Below are 18,994 nucleotides of genomic sequence, written 5' to 3'. Positions count from 1 at the left end.
TATGTGATAGTTTACATGGGAGAACATTAGTTTTACATTCATCCTATTGTATATCGTTTCATTGCCATGGTTACAATCCCCTCCATGCATCATCAGGCAATCAATGGATATACCCTGCAAGCCTGCCTCCCGGTCGTCAGCACACAGCCCTTCTCCCTCTCTGTATCTAAAGTCCCCAGGTGCTCCATCTCTCCACGTCATCTTCCCTGCCTCCATCTCTGGCATCCCTGTTTCTCTGGATACCTGGATATTTTTGATTCTTTCATTTTTTTTCTTCCCAGAATTCTCAAGTCTTTCCCCTCTTCCAATCTTTTCCCCCTGTCTTTGCTATGAAATCCCACCATCCCGGCCTCTTTCCAAGGAGATAGTGTTGAATTCATACCTTCCTCTGAGGATGACACCTCTCTTCCATGTTGTTGTGAAGTGCTGATGAGTTGGTTCCGACTCATAGTGACCCTGTATAGGGTTTCCGAGGAGCAGCTAGCTGGTGGGTTTGAACCGTCAGCCTTGTAGTTTGCAGTCCAGTGCTGATCCTGCAACGCCACACCGGGAGTTTCCCATTGGGAAAAACGAATTTTACTTCTTCACATCCAGCCTCGCATTTGAGTGTTGCATCCCACTGTAAACCCATCTCTTGTGCCTTTGTCATCTCTTTTCTTTCAATCTAATGTTCTTCATTAGTCCTAAACACTTAATTGTGCTCATGAGGAATCTGTACCTGGTCCAAGAGGCAGTTGTTCGAACAGAACATAAGAACACTGAATGTTTAAAATGAAAAAAGGTGTGCGACAGGGTTGGATTCTTTCACCATACTTATTCAACCTGTATGCTGAGCAAATAATACGAGAAGCTGAGTTCTATGAAGAAAAACGTGGCATCAGGATTGGAGGAAGACTCGTTAACAACCTGTGATATGCAGGTGATACAACCTTGCTTGATGAAAGTGAAGAGGACTTAAAACATTTACTGATGAAGGTCAAAGAGCACAGCCTTCGGTATGGATTACATCTCAATGTAAAGAAAACAAAAACCCTCACCACTGGACCAATAAACAACATTCTTATCAATGGAGAAAAGATTGAAGTTGTCAAGGACTTCATTCTTCTTGGATCAACTATCAACACTCACGGAAGTAGCAGTCAAGAAATCAAATGACATATTGCATTTGGCTGCACAAGACCTTTTTAAAGTGAAGAGCCAAGATGTCAGCTTGAGGACTAAGGTGTGCCTGACCCAAGCCATGGTATTTTCAATAACGTCATATGGATGCGAAAGCTGGACAGTGAATAAGGAAGACCGTAAAAGAATTGATGATTTTGAGTTATGGTGTTGGAGGAAACATTGAAAAGTTCTATGGGCTGCCAAAAGAACCAATAGATCCATTTTGGAAGAAGTGCAGCCAGAGTGCTCCTTGGAGGCCAAGATGGCCAAACTTCTTTTCTCATACTTTGGACATATTGTCAGGAGGGACCAGTCGCTGGAGAAGGATATCATATTTGGTAAGGTGGAGGGTCAGAGAAAAAGAGGAGGACCCCCCAACGAGATGGATTGGCCAAGTGGCAGCATCGATGGACTCAAGCGTTGCAACAGTAGTGAGGTTGGCTCAGGATCAGGCAGTGTTTCGTTCTGCTGTGCATAAGGTCGCTATGGATCAGTACCGACTCGATGGCACCTAACAACAACAAATGTTCTTCAGAGGTTCTGATTTCCGTTTTCTCACTTGGTTTTCTAACCCTTTCAAATTCCCTTCTTTCTAATAAGTTAAGTTCCTTCTGGTTCTTAGAGGAGCTGTCAAATTGAGATCTCCCTTGAAATTGTCAAACATAGACTTTTTTCTGTACATTTGACTTCTCTTCAGGAAACATTTCTGTGTTTCCCCAATATTTAAGAAGGCCTGGTGGCGCTGTGGGCTAGGCATTGGACTGCTAATTGTGCCGTCGTTAGTTCCAACCCACCGGCTGCTTTGCAGGAGAAAGAGACTGTCTGCTCCCATAAAGATTTACAGTTGTTTTTCAAGTGCTGTGCATTGGTCAGAACCAATTCATAGCAACCCTGTAGGGGGTTTCCAAGGAGTGACTGGTGTCTTTGATCCATTGACCTTGTAGTCCAGTGCTAATCCTACAGCACCACACTGAAAACCCTGTTGTGTTGTTGTTGTTAAGTGCCATTGAGTCGCTTCCAACTCATAGCGACCTTGTCCAGTAGGCTTTCCAGGGAGTTGAACCACTGACCTTGTGGTTCAAACCGACCGTGCAGTCCATCGCGTTAACCCACAGTGCCACACCAGGACTCCAAAGCCCTATAGATGGTGTCTGTTAGTCAGAATCAACTGGGTGGGTTTTGGGTTTGGGTTAGGGCTTGAGAATCATCTCCCCACCAAGAAAACTCCCAGTCAGCTTAGGTTGTCTTCTAGTACTATACATCTGAAACCCTAGTTATCCTGCACTTGCCTTGAATGTTTTCTATATACAGGGCCTTCTTCGTTTATGATCTCTGCTCTTCCTAATGATTTCTTACCCAGAAAAAAACATACTTAACACCTTGCATCCTCAGTTTTATCAAAAACAAGACTAGAGCTCTGAAGTGATGACTGAGCGTAAGAATCAACGCAAAGCTGGTCCCTAGGAGGCAGAACTCAAGTTCTCGATTTCTGCAGCGTTCCCGAGACCAGCCGTTCCTCCTTTGCATTCTCTTTGTCTTTGGGGTTTGGTAATCCATTGCAGTGACGTCACTGAGGCACCGTATCTGTGACAGCAGCTTTTAATATAATACAGAAGACTTACTGTTTACTAGGAAAGGTTGTAAATGAAGAAGCTTAGATGGTATATAAGATCCATGAGGGTTTCTGCCAGGTAAGCTGAACACCTCAAGGGCATTTGTTTCACCTCTTGGGAACAGATATTAATGTTCATCAACCAGGAAATGTCAGCAAGAACTGTTCTACAGTGTGACTCTTCTCACCTGGTCTCCAAATTCTCCTGGCCAGCTCTAGAAGAGTCCTCGGATGGTTTCTGGTCTTGGAGAGTCTGAAAGTTAGGTCAGCTACAACTCTAGGCTGCCTTTAAGACCTGTCTTGGTGTAGAAGTCACTTCATAAAACCACTTTTCAAAATATGCAGCTATTTTCTTTCTAGCTTTTCTTCCTGCTTTTTTTTTTTAAAATAGTTTACCATACTAGAATATAACCCCATTAACATAAAGAATAGTTTTCTGTATCCCTAACACCTTTACTATGTACATGTGAAACTTTGTTTACTTCCAAATGTAACATTCTGTATTCTCTTTTTTAATGTTTTATCATGAATTATGTGATAGTTCACATGGGAGAACATTAGCTTTACATTCATCCTATCAGATATCGTTTCGTTGCAGTGGTTACCTCCGTGCATCATCAAACAACCAAAGGGTATACCCTGCAAGCCTGCTCCTCAGTCGTCAGCATACAGCCCCTCTCCCTCTCTGGGTCTAAAGTCCCCAGCTGCTCCATCTCTCCATGTCATCGTCTCTACCTCCATCTCTGGTGTCACTGTTTCTCTGGGTAGGGTCCTGCTCTGCTCTTCTCCCTTGATGGTCCCAAGGACCTCCGCTCCTAGACTGAAAAGTCAACCACTCCCCTTCTTTTGCTACAAAACGTCTACCTTTACATTTCCAACCCTCACAGTCAGTCCTGATAGCAATTATTCACTATTGTTCCACATGAGTGGTATCCCCATTTCCTTTCATCAGCCCCATCCAGACAGATTGGATACTACTCAGTGGACATTCTACCTTCCTCTGCACCCTCTGGATCTAGGCTCCCTCTTGAAAGCTTGTAAGCCAGTCACTTCTTGCCTTTGTAGCTCCCCCCATCCCCCTTTTTGGGTAGTCAGTGTCCAAGTTGCCCATCCCTGTCTATCCTGTGTACTGAGGGGGTGGGAATGATCCTTCCTGTAAGGATTTGTACCCTCTTTTTTTTTTTTTTCTTAAATGTTTTATTGTGAATTATGTGATAGTTTACATGGGAGAACATTAGTTTTACATTCATTCTATCGTATATCATCTCATTGCCATGGTTACAATCCCCTCCATGCAAGGTCTTCAGCACACAGTCTCTCTCCCTCTCTGGATCTAAAGTCTCCAGCTGCTCCATCGCTCCACATCATCATCTCTGCCTCCATTTCAGGCATCACTGCTTCTCTGGGTAGGATCCCGCTCTCTGCTGTTCTCCCTTGATGGTCCTAGGGACCACTGCGCCTAGACTGAAAAGTTAATCACTCCCCTCCTTGCTATAAAACATCTACCTTTACATTTCCGACCCTCACAATCAGTCCTAATAACAATTCTTCACTATTGTATCACAAGAGACCCGTCTGCATTTCATTGCATCAGCCCCTCCTAGTCAGATTGAATACTACTCCCTGGAGAGTCTACCTTCCTCCAGGCTCTCTGGATCTAGGCTCCCTCTTGAAAGCTTGTAAGCCAGTCACTTCTTGCCTTTGTAGCCCCCCGCACCCCATTTTGGGTAGCCAGTGTCCAAGTTGCCCATCCCTGTCTACTCTGTGTGTGGAGGGGGGTGGGAATGATTCTTGCTGTAAGGACTTGTTCCCTCTTTTGAGCTACTGCTTCCATAGGTGTACGTCAAGTTCATCAAATTGTATCAGACTACGCTTTTTTTCCTCTGATTTCTTCTTCCAGTTGAATTCTGATCATCCAGTCATTGAAGCCAGGTCAAGTGGGTATTATCTGCAAGTGTGGGTACATTTTGTATTCTTCAAGTAGCCAAAAGATACCTGGTCTATACTTGTCTTTCAGTAAGGATTTGTTGAATCAGCAGATCTGTCTATTCTTCCCTGATTGTGTCATCGCCTCTGAGGTGTGCAGGACACAGTGGCTTTGTATTTTATATCCTCTGCATGTTTCCTAAGTCCTTTTGTAAGAAGCTGCTATATCTGTACTTACCACTTATTATTATATAACCTTGTTTCTACACTAACTGATTTTATTATTTGTGTTGTTTGTATAATTGTATTTTCATCAATATACAAGGAACATTAAGCCTGGTGGTATATTTATACTCACCGTCAGAGAATTATCACTAAAGATTCACCTTATATCGTCAGTGCATTTCTTAAAGTGACTTTATTCCGAATCAAGAGGATGGAAAGATTCATTGTTGTCTTTTTTTCCCCCTAGAAACTCAGAAAGTTGGTGGCCATCTGCTTGGGCACTCACAACACAAACGTTGGAGACAGAGAATGGAACAACACCGTGAACAGAATGCACTGGAAAACATAGTTCATTGGCACAAAAGTCATTTTCCTCGAAGGGAAACTCATGGTATGCTTGAATTACATGGAAAAGCCCTGAAATCACATTTAGCTTTATCAGCAGTCAACCAAAGCAGAGATGATGAAATAGCAAACTTAGCTGAGCTGAATGGAGTGAAGACAACTGTTCTTCACGCTGACCATGAGCGATATTATACTAAAATGAAATTCCCTGAGAGTCGAACCTCCAACAGCACCAAGTCCCACCTCATCAAGCCTCAGAAAAGTCACCAAATAGAAAAGCCACACGTGTGCCCTGAATGTGGGAAAGCCTTCATCAAGAAGTCTTTCCTTACTAATCATCAGATCATTCATACAGGTGAGAAACCACATATATGCAGTCTCTGTGGAAAAGCCTTTCCTAAAAAGTTTAGGCTCACGGAACATTACCAGACAACCCATAAAGGGCAAAAACCGCATAAATGCCCGGAATGTGGTAAAGCCTATGGCTATGAATCCGGCCTTATCAAACATCAGAAAACTCACAGGGGAGAGAAACCCTACATCTGCAGTGAGTGTGGAAAAAGCTTCTTCGAGAAGGCAGATCTCATTATTCATCAGCGAATTCACACTGGAGAGAAACCCTACATCTGCAATGAGTGTGGGAAAGGCTTCATCCAGAAAGGAAACCTCATTATTCATCAGCGGACTCACACCGGAGAGAAACCGTATGTTTGTGGCGAGTGTGGGAAAGGCTTCAGTCAGAAGTCGTGTCTCATCGGACATCAGAGATTTCACACAGGAAAGAGTCCCTTTGTGTGCAGTGAGTGTGGAAAACCGTATTCCCAGAAGTCAGGCCTCATTAGTCATCAGAAAATTCACACTGGCGTGAAACCCTTTCAGTGCAGCGAGTGTGGGAAAGCCTTCAACACGAAGCCAAAGCTTCGTGTCCATCAACGATCCCACACAGGAGAGACACCTTATGGCTGCAGCGAATGTGGCGAAGCATTCACCTACAAGTCATCTCTGTATTTACATAAACGAAAACACACGAGCGAGAGGCACGCGGATGCCATCAAAACGGAAGACTCAGTCACATTGGAAGACCCTTTTACGGGGAGTGGTGTGTCAGCCCACACTAGTGATTTCATGCCCGAGAAAAGCCCTGTTAACCCAGTAAGTATGCAGATGTCTTCTGGGGCCGCTCCAGTACCAGTAACCATGAATGGGTTCCTGCCAAATGGAAATGTCTTCTTTGTGGGACAGCCTCTTGCCAGGAGTGAACCAGCAGGGGGCAGCAGAGAGTTCGCACAACAGAGAATCCTTATGAATGCCGTCAATATGGTGGTGCCTATGAATGCGGTGAATGTGGCAGTGCCTTCCATGTTTAATTACGTCTTATTTTATGCCCCACCAAACCCCTAGGATTCACTGAGAGTCACTGGAGAATAGGTAGGGATGAATAAAAACGTCTACCTCGTTGTATAGCTACCGAATGTGTATCCTGAGCAATTTATAGGATTTTCAATACCGGGGCATCCTCTCATCCTTATTTAACATAAATATGTGTATTGATAGCAAGCATAATCTGATTTTAATTGAAGCATATACACACAGATTGCTCTACTGTGTTAATTAAAACGAATGAAAGTCTAAGATCATGTCAACGGACAAAATAATGTGAATTTTTGAAACAGAAAAGATGATCAGTATCTGTAATGTCGCCTCGTGTGAGCTGCTGCTAAATCAGTTATGATTCATGTTGATGCCGAGTTATAATGAAAAATCACAGGGTGTAGTTGGTGGATAAAGGGTAGTGTTAGATTGATGGAAATTGGGATACTCGCATATTAGTTCAGATTGTCCAAATTAGTGTGAAGGAACAATTGAAAACCGGAATGGCTGCCGTCTATTTTCTGTTAAACAGAGATTCCTGTGAGACAGTAGACCTACATTGAGTCCATTGATGAATGTCAGGAATATTTGTCACATACTGCCTTTGTCCCTGACCCTATTTTTTTTTTTTTTTCATGTTTTATTGTGAATTATATGATATTTTATGTGGGAGAACTTTAGTTTTACATTTATTCCACCGTACATCGTTTCATTGCCATGGTTCCAATCCCCTGCATGCATCATCAACTGACCAAAGGTATACCCTACAAACCCGCCCTCTACACTTCCTCCCCGCCTCATTCTTCAGCACACAGTCCCTCTCCCTCTCTGGATCCAAAGTCCCCAGCCGCTTCATTACTCCACGTCATTGTCTTTGCCTCCATCTCGGGCCTCGGCCTCGCTGCTTCTCTGGGTAGGGTCCCGCTTTCGGCTCCTCTCCGTTGATGGTCCTAGAGACCTCTGCTCCTAGACTGGAGAGTTAATCACTCCCTTCCTTGCTACAAAAAGTCTACCTTTACATTTCCAACCCTCACAATCAGTCCTGATAACAATCATTCACTATTGTATCACAAGTGACCCTTCTGTATTTCATTTCATCAGCTCCACCTAGACAGATTGGATAGTACTCGCTGGAAATTCTACCTTCCTCCATGCCCCCTAGCTCTAGGTTCCCTCTTGAAAGCTTGTAAGCCAGTCACTTCTTGCCTTTGTAGTCCCCCTCCCCCCCATTTGGGTATCCAATGTCCAAGTTGCCCATCCCTGTCTACTCTGTGTGTGGAGGGGGTGGCAATGTTTCTTGCTGTAAGGATTTGTTCCCTCTTTTGGGTTACTGCATCCATAGGTGTAGGTCAAGTTCATCAAATTGTATCAGATCACTTTTTTTTGTTTTTTTCCCTTTCTTCTCCTGGTTGAGTTCTGATCATCCATTCATTGGGACCAGGTCACGTGGGTACCATCTGCAGGTGTGAGTGTTCTTGTGCATATGCCCTCTCTTCCTATCAGCTGGTAGCTTCACTCTCCACTCTAGTTCTCTGTGGCCTCGCAGCTGACTCTGGGCCCAGGAGTCCCCAGGTCTCCCCACACTGCTGGCCTGGCCTTACTTTTAGGAGGCATTGCTACAGTGGTGAATAACAAATTAAAAAGTCCATGTTCTCTTGGGGAGGGCATTGAGTGAGTTAGAGTATATGTAAGAGGACTCTTAATCTAGTCAGAGGATGAGTCAATGTTTACATTAGGTGAAATAGACATAGAGAAATAGGTACATGGTATTTAGTTAGAAGTCTTATGAGTTAGAAAAATCCTAAAAACTTCTCATGAAAATTTATCTCGTGACTGTTGATTCCTCCTCATTGATGGCCCCATGTATGTCAGAGGAGGACCCTGCTGCCTCTGGTTGCCCGTGGCTGGTTTTTCCAGAACTACATAACCAGGTCTTACTTTCTAGGTATGTCGGGGTGCACTCAAACCTCTGGCCTTTTGGGTTAGCAGCTGAGTGCATTAACCATTTACATTACAAATGGAGTTGAGGGGTAAGAACTCCTTTTAGTTGTACTTAACCATCATAGGAAACAAAGTATTTATTTTAATGCCCAGCTCTACTGTCTCTAAAGAGATTATAAATTTATTGATTGTTTTTGTGACTGTTGTAATGAAGTGAGTGCCTTTATGTGGCTCTTACCTTTGTTCTTGCTTTTTTTTTAAAGAAAAAATAATAATACCATAGGAGATGTTTTCCTCATTGTTTGGGGTTGGGTCTCCCAGGCTGTTTTCTACCCTAGTGGATTTGATACTTTTCCATAGGGGGTTCCCCTAGTTGGTTGACATTTCCTAGTAAACAACTCAATGACTTGATACTTTTGTCCTGCCCGCCTAATAATTAAGGAGACCTGAGTTGATTGACGACTCCTGGGTGACTGAGAATTGGTTAAACTCTAGTCTGTTGAGGGAGGGCGGTTTTGCTTCGCCACAGATGAGAATCAGGACACACAAATGGCAGATTGAGAACGGTTCAGGGGAGGAATGCTTTCTGGATGATAAAACAGATGCTGACTAAGAGCTGGAACAGCAGAGAAGACGAGGCACGTGGGAAGAGAGTGGTTGTGACCTTGATCAGTTAGCAGGGGAGCAGCTAATGGCAAAACCCGGCACTGATGAGAGACCCAACACCGGAGAAGCCCACCAACAAAGAACAGCTTTCAGAGCTGAGAACCCTGCTAGCCTGGCTGTGAGCTGGGCCAGTTGGTGACTGAAAGGCTGCCTGCAGGAAGCCAGTGGCCAGACACCCAGAAGGTACCAAGGTGTCTACAGAGAGGATCCAACAGCAGAGACCTGTCCAAGCATCAGCAGGGAGCAATTTTCTCCAAAGGTTATCCCTGTGAGAAAGCTGTCCAGACTGACCAGGTGCATCCTGGTTTTATCCTGTCACTTTGAAATCGATCCTGATTTTGAGTTGTAGCGTGTTACCTCCCTAATAAACCATGAAACTGTGAGTGTCATCTGTGTGGTCATTGAAATAAATGAACAAACCAAACCAAGAAGTGTCATTGGAGTGTCAGAAATGGTAAAGATATGGAGAGCAGAGGTGTGTCTCACTACAGTCTCATAGAAACGAGCTATGCTGATCTGGACTCTTACCTCCCAAGTATTTGGGCAAGTCCTTACGCTGCCCCACAGCTGTTTATCCCCAAGTTATTTTAAATCCTATTATAGTGTTTCTGAGTATTTGCACCCAAGTAGACTAGCCGCTCCTTGGAAACTCTAATAGAGGGTTGCTATGAGTCAGAACTGACTCCACAGTACTTAACAACAAGATGATCAATAACTTGATATCAATAACTACAATGACTACAATTTTTTAATTCAGTTCCTTTGTTGGGCTAGCCACATTTCACCTGTTCAGTAGCCATGTGTGACTATGTACTACACTGTACCGTGCAGTCACGTTTTCAGTTTCATCAATGTCTGGAGAGTGCATGCTGAGAGGAATCGCCATTATGTCTGTGCTGGAGAAATGATATTGGAGAGCAAGCACTAGTTTATGGTTTTAAATTTCACAGCACACAGAAAAGGCATATATTAGAAAGTAAGTGAACTGAGCCACTGCAAAGCAGTTTACAGAACAGAATTTCCCCCAGAGACATTTTCATGTATCATTTGAGAGACTCATTATAGAGCTACAAGCAGAAAAGAAGAAAAATGTCCAGAATAAGTCGACAGAAACAAAATAAGAGCCTTCCCCTCTAAGAATGGAATTATTTGTTGCTGTTGAGTCGATTCCAGCTCATGGAGACATGATGTGTGCAGAGTAAAACTTCTCCAGGGCTCAAGGCTGTGCCCTCTCAGAAGCGTCTCTTGTGAGGCAACTCTGGGTGGAGTTGAACCACCAAACTTTCGGTTATTATTACAAAGCTTAATCACTTGCTCCATTCTGGGACTCCAAGAAAGAAGGAAAGTATAGGAGATGGGAGAAGATGGGATCCTTATGGGGTACCTTGGAGTTGAATATGTCAATCTTGAAAGGTATGCCATTTCAAAGATTCTAGGTTCTCTGTGACTGGTTGAATTGAGACATGTGACTTAAGTTTATTTCTGCTCACTTTTCATTAAGGGTGGGGCTCTTCCCCTGTCTCCTCTACCCATGATTTCTCCTTAATCCCACATCCCGTGTTACATGGAATCTTGCTCAGAGGGACAGGGATGGAGATTTGCCCTGCTGTTTTGACCTCTAAGAACAGAGTCTGAAATCCCAGGTCAGTGGACAATTCAGTCCATCATTGTATAAAGCACTCATTTAACACGCTGGGAGCACATTGGGCAATATATCAGGCAAAGAAACATCTTTATGGACCAGTAACAATCTAGACTTGAGAGCACACACGAACGAGACTTAAAACGTAAGGGAGCAGCAATTGATGAGAAAAAGCAATCCCACCAAGTGTAGCAACAGTAAGGAGGAGCTGCAAGCAAGAATTCTCAGGGAAGGCTTTCTAAACATAATCCAAGGCAAGACTTCAGTATGCTGAGAGGAGCCAACCAGCGTAGCATTTGAAACCAGAAAATCACAGGACTGTTTCACAGTTTTATCTATGAGCTTTTTGACTCTGAATACTCAGATGCTTAGAAAAGAATGCATGGGGTCCAGGCCTATACATTTATAACAAGGCATTCTGCTGCTAACAATTTTTTTTTTTTAAGTGAAACATCAAAACTTCTTCAGCACAAGAAATGCCACATCATCAATTTAATTACTGGTTACATTTTTCTAGTATTGTTACCCTGACAGGTCATCTCTGGATTAGGAATGAGGAGTTCCATTCCTGAATCTTGTCAGCAAGGCAAATTTGTAGGTAAGTTGGAACCGGTAGGTATGGTTCATGTCTAACATCAATCAGATGTGTGTCTCAGTATATAGTATATAATGTACCTTCCTAAGCATGTTTAAGAAGCATTAAGCACTTCTAGATACACTAGAACATCTTTAACCATATAGTTAATGATAATGTGTTTTGTTTTGTTTTTGAGGAATTTTATTGTTTCACAGTTACTAAATTTAAGAAGGAAGCCAGAAAAAAATCTCATCACATAGTTAATAGCTCTTTAAGTGATCACCTAAGACCTCAAACCAAGTACAGACTCCACAATAATCTCTTTTGAGAAAGTCTCTATTACTGATCATACCTTCTGAACCCTAACTAACTCGAACCTCGCTCTACTCTCTCCATTCACTCACATCACCTCTGTTCCTTGTGTTTCCTTCCCTGCTGCTGTTGTTGTTGTTGTGAAATACCAGTAACAATAATGTTTTAATGCTCATTGCAGACTATCATAGATTGAATTGTGTGCCTCACCCAACCCCAGAAAAAAGTGTCAATTTCACTGGTTCATGATTCTCAGTGGTTTGACAGTTACGTAATCATGGAACGTAGCAGTTAACTGATGACTCCGCATAATCTGATAAACCATCAAGAGCATCAAAAGTCTCCCAACCAAAAGAAGTTCAGGCCCAGATGGCTTGACTGGGGAGTTCTACCAATCAGGGAAGAGCTGTCACCAATTCTACTCAAATTATTCCATAGCGTAGTGGTTACGAATTGGGCTGCGAACCTTAAGGTCAGCGGTTCGAAACTACCAGCCGCTCCGCGGGAGAAAGATGAGGCTTTCTACTCCCGTAAAGATTTACACCCTCGGAAACCCTGTACAGGGTCGCTATGGGTCGGACCCGACTCGATGGCACTTAACAACAACAACAACATAGAGGAGGATGGAAAACTTCCTAATATATTTTATGAAACAAGTGTCACCCTCATACCAAAACCAGAGAAGCATGTCTCTAAGAAAGAAAACTATAGACCAATATCCTTCATGAATGTAGATGCAAAAATTCTCAACAAATTCCTAGCCAACAAAATCCAGCAGCATATCAAAAAAAGATAACACATCATGATCAAGTGGGATTTATATCAGATGCAAGGATGGTTCAACATTAGAAAAACAAGCTAATCCACCATATAAATAAGAAAAAAGGAAAGAACCACATGATCATATCGATTGATGCAGAAAAGGCATTTAACAAAATCCAACAGCCATTCCTGATCAAAACACTCAACAGTAGGAATTGAAAAGAAATTCCTCAACATAATAAAGAGCATACATACAAAAACAACAGCCTCCATCACTCTCAATGGAGAGAAACTGAAAGCCTTCCCTCTGCAAACAGGAACCAGATGAGGATGCCCTTTGTCACCACTCTTATTCAATACTGTGCTGGAAGTCTTAGCAAGAGCTATATGGCAAGACGGGGAAATTAAAGTCATCCAAATTGGCAAAGAGGAAGTAAAACTCTATTTGCAGACGATATGATCCTATACATAGAAAACCAAAAGACTCAGTAAAAAAAGCTACTAGACCTCATTGGAAGATTCAGCAAAGTGGCAGGATATAAGATCAACATGGAAAAAATCAGTTGGATTCCTCTATAGCAAAAATGACAGCGCTGAAAAGGACATTAGGAAAGCAATACCATTTACAATAGCCACCCAAAGGATGAAATATCTAGAAATAAATGTAACCAGAGAAACAGGATTTACGCAAAGAAAACTACAAAACACTACTACAAGAAACCAAAAGAGACAAAAATGGGAGAATGTACTATGCTCCTGGATAGGAAGACTTAACATTGTGAAAATGTCAATACTGCCCAAAGCAATTTACACATATAATGCAATCCCAATCCAAATCCCAGCGACATTCTTCAAAGAGATGGAAAAAACAATTACAAACTTTATATGGAAAGGAAAGAAACCCAGGATAAGCAAAGCACTGCTTAAGAAACAGAAGAAGGTTGGAAACCTCACTCCCCCGCTTCAAAATTTATAAGGGCTACAGTGGTCAAAACAGCCTGGTACTGGTATTTCCTGTGGGTAAATACCAAGTAGAGGAATTGCTGGATCATAAGGTATTTCTATTTCCAACCTTCTGAGAAAGCATACAACAAAACAACATCTGTGGTGATTCAGTAGATGAATTTTAAGTCCTCTTCACTTTCAGCGAGTAAGGTTGTATCATCTGCATATCGCAGATTGTTAATGAGTCTTCCTCCAATCCTGATGCCACGTTTTTCTTCATAGAACCCAGCTGCTCGGATTAGTTGCTCAGCATATAGATTGAATACCTCTATTATGTATGAAGTTTTTTCCCTAAATGTAACATTCTGTATTTTTCACAAACCCCTCTAGGGCTGCTACATAATTGTCATTTCATAAGGATTTATGGAATGAATGAATTTATCCTTCATCAGTTAGGATCAGGTACATCTCCAGATTTCTTTGTCTGCTTTCACAGTGACTTGCTTGAATTTTACAGCCTCTTTGGCACTGTAGGATCAGCACTGGACTACGAACTACAAGGTTGGCAGTTCAAACCCACCAGCTGTTCCTCAGAAATCCTATACAGCGTAGCTAGGAGTCTATGAGTCAGAACCATCTTGTCAGCATTTAACAACAACAACCAGTTTTAAGAGGCCATATTTAGAAAACAGCCAATTCTGTGTTTATTTTGTATGACCAATCTTTGGCGTCCTGGTGTGGTGCGGTAGGGTAAGCACTGACTGAAAAGTCGGTTTGAAAAGCAAAAACTTACCAGCCACTCCTTGGAAAACCTATACAGGTCTCTATGAGTCAGAAACAACTTGATGGCACTTGACAACAGCTTAGTTCTTTTGGAACCCTGGTGTGGCACTGTAGGATAAACACTGGACTGCTAATCACAAGGTTGGCGGTTCAAGCCCACTTGTCGCTCCTCGGAAACCCTATACAGGGTCGCTATGAGTCGGAACTGATTCCATGGCACTTTAGAACAGCAATTCTTTTATAGTAACTTTTTTTTTTTGCTGTTTGTGTTGTTTCTGTTATTGTGTGTTCATCAGTGTGCAAGTAATATCAAATGTGAAGTTTTATTTATGTTCATACTGTAGGGTTTGACACTAAAGAGCCACCATACATCGAAGCATTTTTTAATCAGTTTATTCCTACTGCAGATGGAGGAAGGATTTATGGTTCTCTTCTTTTCTAGAAATCTGTAACTTGATCATCTGTTTGAGCGCTTGCAAGGTGAAAGCAGGATGCATAAAATTACACAGAGCCATGAGCAAAATGCATTGGAATAGATCACTCATCAGTACAAGAGTCATTTGCCCTTAAGGCAAAATTCATGGTGTATTTGATTTACATGAAAAATCTGTGAAGTCAAATTTGACTTTAATCAAGCATAGTAGAAACTTTGGGGGGTGGGGAGGAAACGCCAATCTGCTGATCTTCACAGAAGTGAGAAAATCTTTCTCCATGGTAAACAGGAGAATTTTCGTCCTGAATCCCAATTCCCCAAGGATTGGATATCCAACGGCACCAAGTCCCACCTCAGTAAGCACCAGAAAAGTCAAAAGGTAAGAGATTCTGCACGTATGCAGTGAATGTGGGAAAGCCTTCATCAAGAAGTCTTGGCACCTTAGACATCAGAAATGCCACAGAATGCTTAAATGCACCGAATGTTTGAAAGAATTCCCCGTAAAGTACAAGCTTATTATATATCAAAGAACTCATAGAGGAGAGAGACAGCACGGCTGCAGCGAGTCTGGAAAAACGTCCCCCTACTTGTCTTCCTTTGATAGAGATAAAGCACACAAGAAAGAGACGTACATTCAGGACGGGTGGGAGAGAGACCCGTGTGCAAGGAGTCAAGCCTCATCACACCAGTGAACTCAAGCATGATAAGAATCCTGTTAGTACCGTGACGACACAGATCCTTTCTGAGACTGCGCAGACATCGGGAAACGCCAGGGGCTCCAAACGAAAGGAAGTGTGGTCCTTGGGAGACACCGTTGCCAGAAGACAGCCATTGGGATAAACGGGAAATTTTGTTCAGCAGCAAATCCCGTGAATGCGGTGAATGTGCTAGTACCTCCGGTATCCAATAACATCTTATTTTATGTTCCATATAACCCACAGGAGAAACAAAAGATACTTTAGTGGTGGAACTAGTGATTAGCAAACATTTCGATGTCGTTGTATGGCTACAGAGAGTATCCCGAGGAAATCAGCTGACTACAAGAACTGGGAAAGCATGATCCCTTCATTGTAATTAAATACGTGCTTTGATATCAAAACAGGATCTAATCTTAACCAAAACGCATATCCGTTGATTGCTGTAGTATGTCAATTCAATAAAGGAAAGTTCAGAGTTCATGTCAGTGGACGAAATTAATAATGTGAATTTTGAAAAGAGAACTGAGAGTCAGATTCTGGAATGTTGCTTTTGGTTGTACATTGCCTTCAAGTCAGTTTTGATTCCTGGTGACCCCATGTGACAGAAATGAAAAACTACCGAGGAGAAAAGTGCTCACGGGCAATGTTGAATTGGTGGGATTTGGGCACATATACTTTAGTTCAGTAAGGAGCCCTGGCAGTGTGGTGGGCTAATGCGTCAGACTGCAAATTCATTTGAATTGCAAGGTCTTTGGTTCAAGCTCACCAGCTGCTCCTTGGAAACCCTATACACTCGCTATGGGTCGGATCGACTCGACGACACTTAACAACAATAACTACAAGGTCAACAGTTCAAATCTACCAGCCGCTCCATGGCAGAAAGATGAGGCTTTCTGCTCCTATGAAGATTTACAGCCTTGGAAACCCTATACAGGGTCGCTATGAGTCAAAACCGACTTCATGGCACACAGCCATGTTGTCTCTGGAACAGTGCTACTATCCTTCCAAAGGATTGGGAAAGGGTAACACACTTACCCCACGTATAGAAGAGGTTAGAAAGACAACAGGCTTAGGCAGATAAAAGATAGGCAGAATTTATTAAGCATACGCATTCTTACAGAGATATAAGATGGGCTTCCACCTCATGATTGAGGAAGAGCAGGTGGAGCCCCAAATGGAACTCAGCTCTCCTTTATCTAGCCTTCTGTTGGGGCATGAACTGGACTCCTGGTCCAAGTGTACGAGCAGGTAAATTGGAGAATTTACTCTGAGCGCTATAGAATAATTACTACTCTGAGCACTATAGGATAAGCACTGGACTGTAAGGTCAGTGTGAACTGCAAGGCTGGCAGTTCAAACCTACCAGGGAGCTCCTTGGACACCCTATACAGGGTAGCTATGAGTCAGATCCGACTCAATAGCACTTAACAACAACAAATTAGGATCTCTTTACTGCTGAGGCTGACCGAATTTTCTGCTGCAATTTGGGGAATTGGTTTAAATATGGTTTCCTTGAGTTTTGTTTTTCAGGTTTTAGCTCATTATTAACTGTTTTTATTTTCCCTTAATAGTCTCCCCTCTCACCTACCCCTGTTCTCAAAACTTCCTCATTGCTCAGATTGGCTTGTTTCTGCCAGGACAAGCCACAGAGAATGAGTTAAGACCCTCTTCTGTTTCTCGATTCTAACTGCCTAACCACCACCACTTTATTTAGTTCAGTTAGTTTCTGCAGGCCAGCGTGGAGGAACAGTTGGAAATCAGAATTGTGGTTGTTGTCGACTTCGACCCACAGCAACCCTATATAGGGTTTCCGAAGAGCAGCTGGTGAGCTTGAACCACCGACCTTTTAGTTCAAATGGCTTTGCTGTCTGGCGCATTAACCCACAGCGCCACACCAAGATATCAGAATAGCTACCATTAATTTTAGAACTTTATGTTATGCAGAGGGACCTATCAAAGAGTAGTCTTCCATTAAGTCGATTAACGAAAGTAACGAATATTGCTCACAGTGGCGTTGTGAGACCTACTAGGTAGAAAGTTCTGGCCTTTTACTAGCTTCACATTTAATTGCTCTGTGTTGTTGTTATTGTTAAGTGCTGTCAAGTCAGTTCAGACTCATAGAGACCCTATATAGAGATTCCAAGGAGCGACTTGTGGGTTTGAACCACCAACCTTTCAGTGCTCACCCTAGAACCACACCAGGACTCCAGATGTTCTCCTAGATCATCTTTTGCTATGTCTGTACTGGCCACTCCAATCCTCCACCAACTTCTCCCGACTTTTTTGTTCTGTTCTTAAAGCCACTTTCTCATAATGGTCTTCACGGTACCACGTTTTCCCATCAGCCTGTTTCTTTCCTGGGCATGCTTTCCCACTGTGCAGATATTTGAATTCCCACCTGTCTGTTTTTAAATTTTGTGTACTGTTTAAAAGGTGAGCCTTTATTATTTTTCTGCCCAGCCCGCAGATAGCCAGGAGTTTGATCCGTTCCATCTTTGTGTGTGTGTGTGTCGAGCCTGTGAAAATCTATTTTCTGGAAGGAGGGAGAAGACCAATATTTGGACAGTGTTAGTAGCTTCTCCGGCTCTCTTCACCCAGGCCGTCCCGTCAGTGTAGGGTTTTGGAGGAGCTGCATCGTTGTTAAGTGCTGTCGAGTTGGTTCCGACTCATAGCGACCCTGAATAAGTTTTCCAAGAAGCTGCCGGTGGGTTTGAACAGCCAACCCTCTGGTTAGCAGTCCACAGCGTCTCCTATAGAGCCACATTAGGAGCGTGTTGTTGTTATTAAGTGCCATCGAGTGGGTTCTGACTCATAGCGACCCTGTACAGGGTTTCCGTGGAGCGAATGGTGAGTTAGCGGTTTAAATGACGTTACCGTCCAGTACATTATCCTTTAGCGCCGCAACAGGTCAAACATCGCCCTGTGTTTTGTACGGAAATTGCTCAAATATGGCCGCTTCCTGAAAGTTACGTTGAGATGGACGCAGACATTTTGCCTCATACGACCGTACGGGAAATCTCGTAATCCGCCCTCCTCGTCGGCCCCCGTAGCCCAAGAACGTTTTTCAGGACGATTGGAGATGTAGAAACCGTTTACGGAAGTTAAGTGTAACTTTTTGGAGATACACAAGCCAGTGAGTATTTTGTGTTCGAATAAGGGCAGGGGATATGTGAACGTGGAGTAGTGAAGGCTCGTGGAGTCCGGGGTTGAGCTACCTGAGGGGAGGCTGTTGGGAGTCGGCGCCTTTGGGGTCTGAGGCTGGGTGAACCCCGACTGCAGGGTACGGGGTCTTTGCGCGTCGCTGTGCTTGTCAGTTTTCTTGTGTTGTTTGTGGTTGTTGTTGTTAGATGCCGTGGAGTCGGTTTGACCCTATGCACAACAAACGGACCACTCCCGATCCTGCGCCATGCTCACAATTGTCGTTACACTGGAGCCCACTGCTGCTGCCACTGTGCCCGTCCGTCTCGTTGGGGGTCTTTCTCTTTTTCGCTGACCCTTCACAATATGATGTGCTTTGATAACATGTCTGATATGTGAGAGACAGGTCACACCATCCTGGCTTCTAAGGAGCATTCTGGCTGAACTTCCAAGATAG

At 43.1% G+C, this 18,994-nt stretch overlaps 1 protein-coding gene across 1 annotated transcript in view; it reads left to right on the top strand.

Moving 5' to 3' along the window:
• The window catches only part of ZNF649 (zinc finger protein 649), a 19,270-nt gene extending 786 nt beyond the window's left edge, over nt 1-18,484 (top strand). Inside the window, exons 3-4 of the mRNA XM_006868342.1 lie at nt 5,370-6,421; nt 18,296-18,484. Coding sequence (XP_006868404.1) covers nt 5,370-6,421; nt 18,296-18,484 — 1,241 coding nt within the window. The remainder of the gene's footprint in view (nt 1-5,369; nt 6,422-18,295) is intronic.
• Nucleotides 18,485-18,994: the final 510 nt, after the last annotated feature.

This window comes from Chrysochloris asiatica, unplaced genomic scaffold (genome assembly GCF_000296735.1).
Source record: "Chrysochloris asiatica unplaced genomic scaffold, ChrAsi1.0 scaffold00116, whole genome shotgun sequence".
Classification (NCBI taxonomy): Eukaryota; Metazoa; Chordata; class Mammalia; order Afrosoricida; family Chrysochloridae; genus Chrysochloris; species Chrysochloris asiatica.
This window is presented reverse-complemented; position numbering and strand designations above follow the sequence as displayed.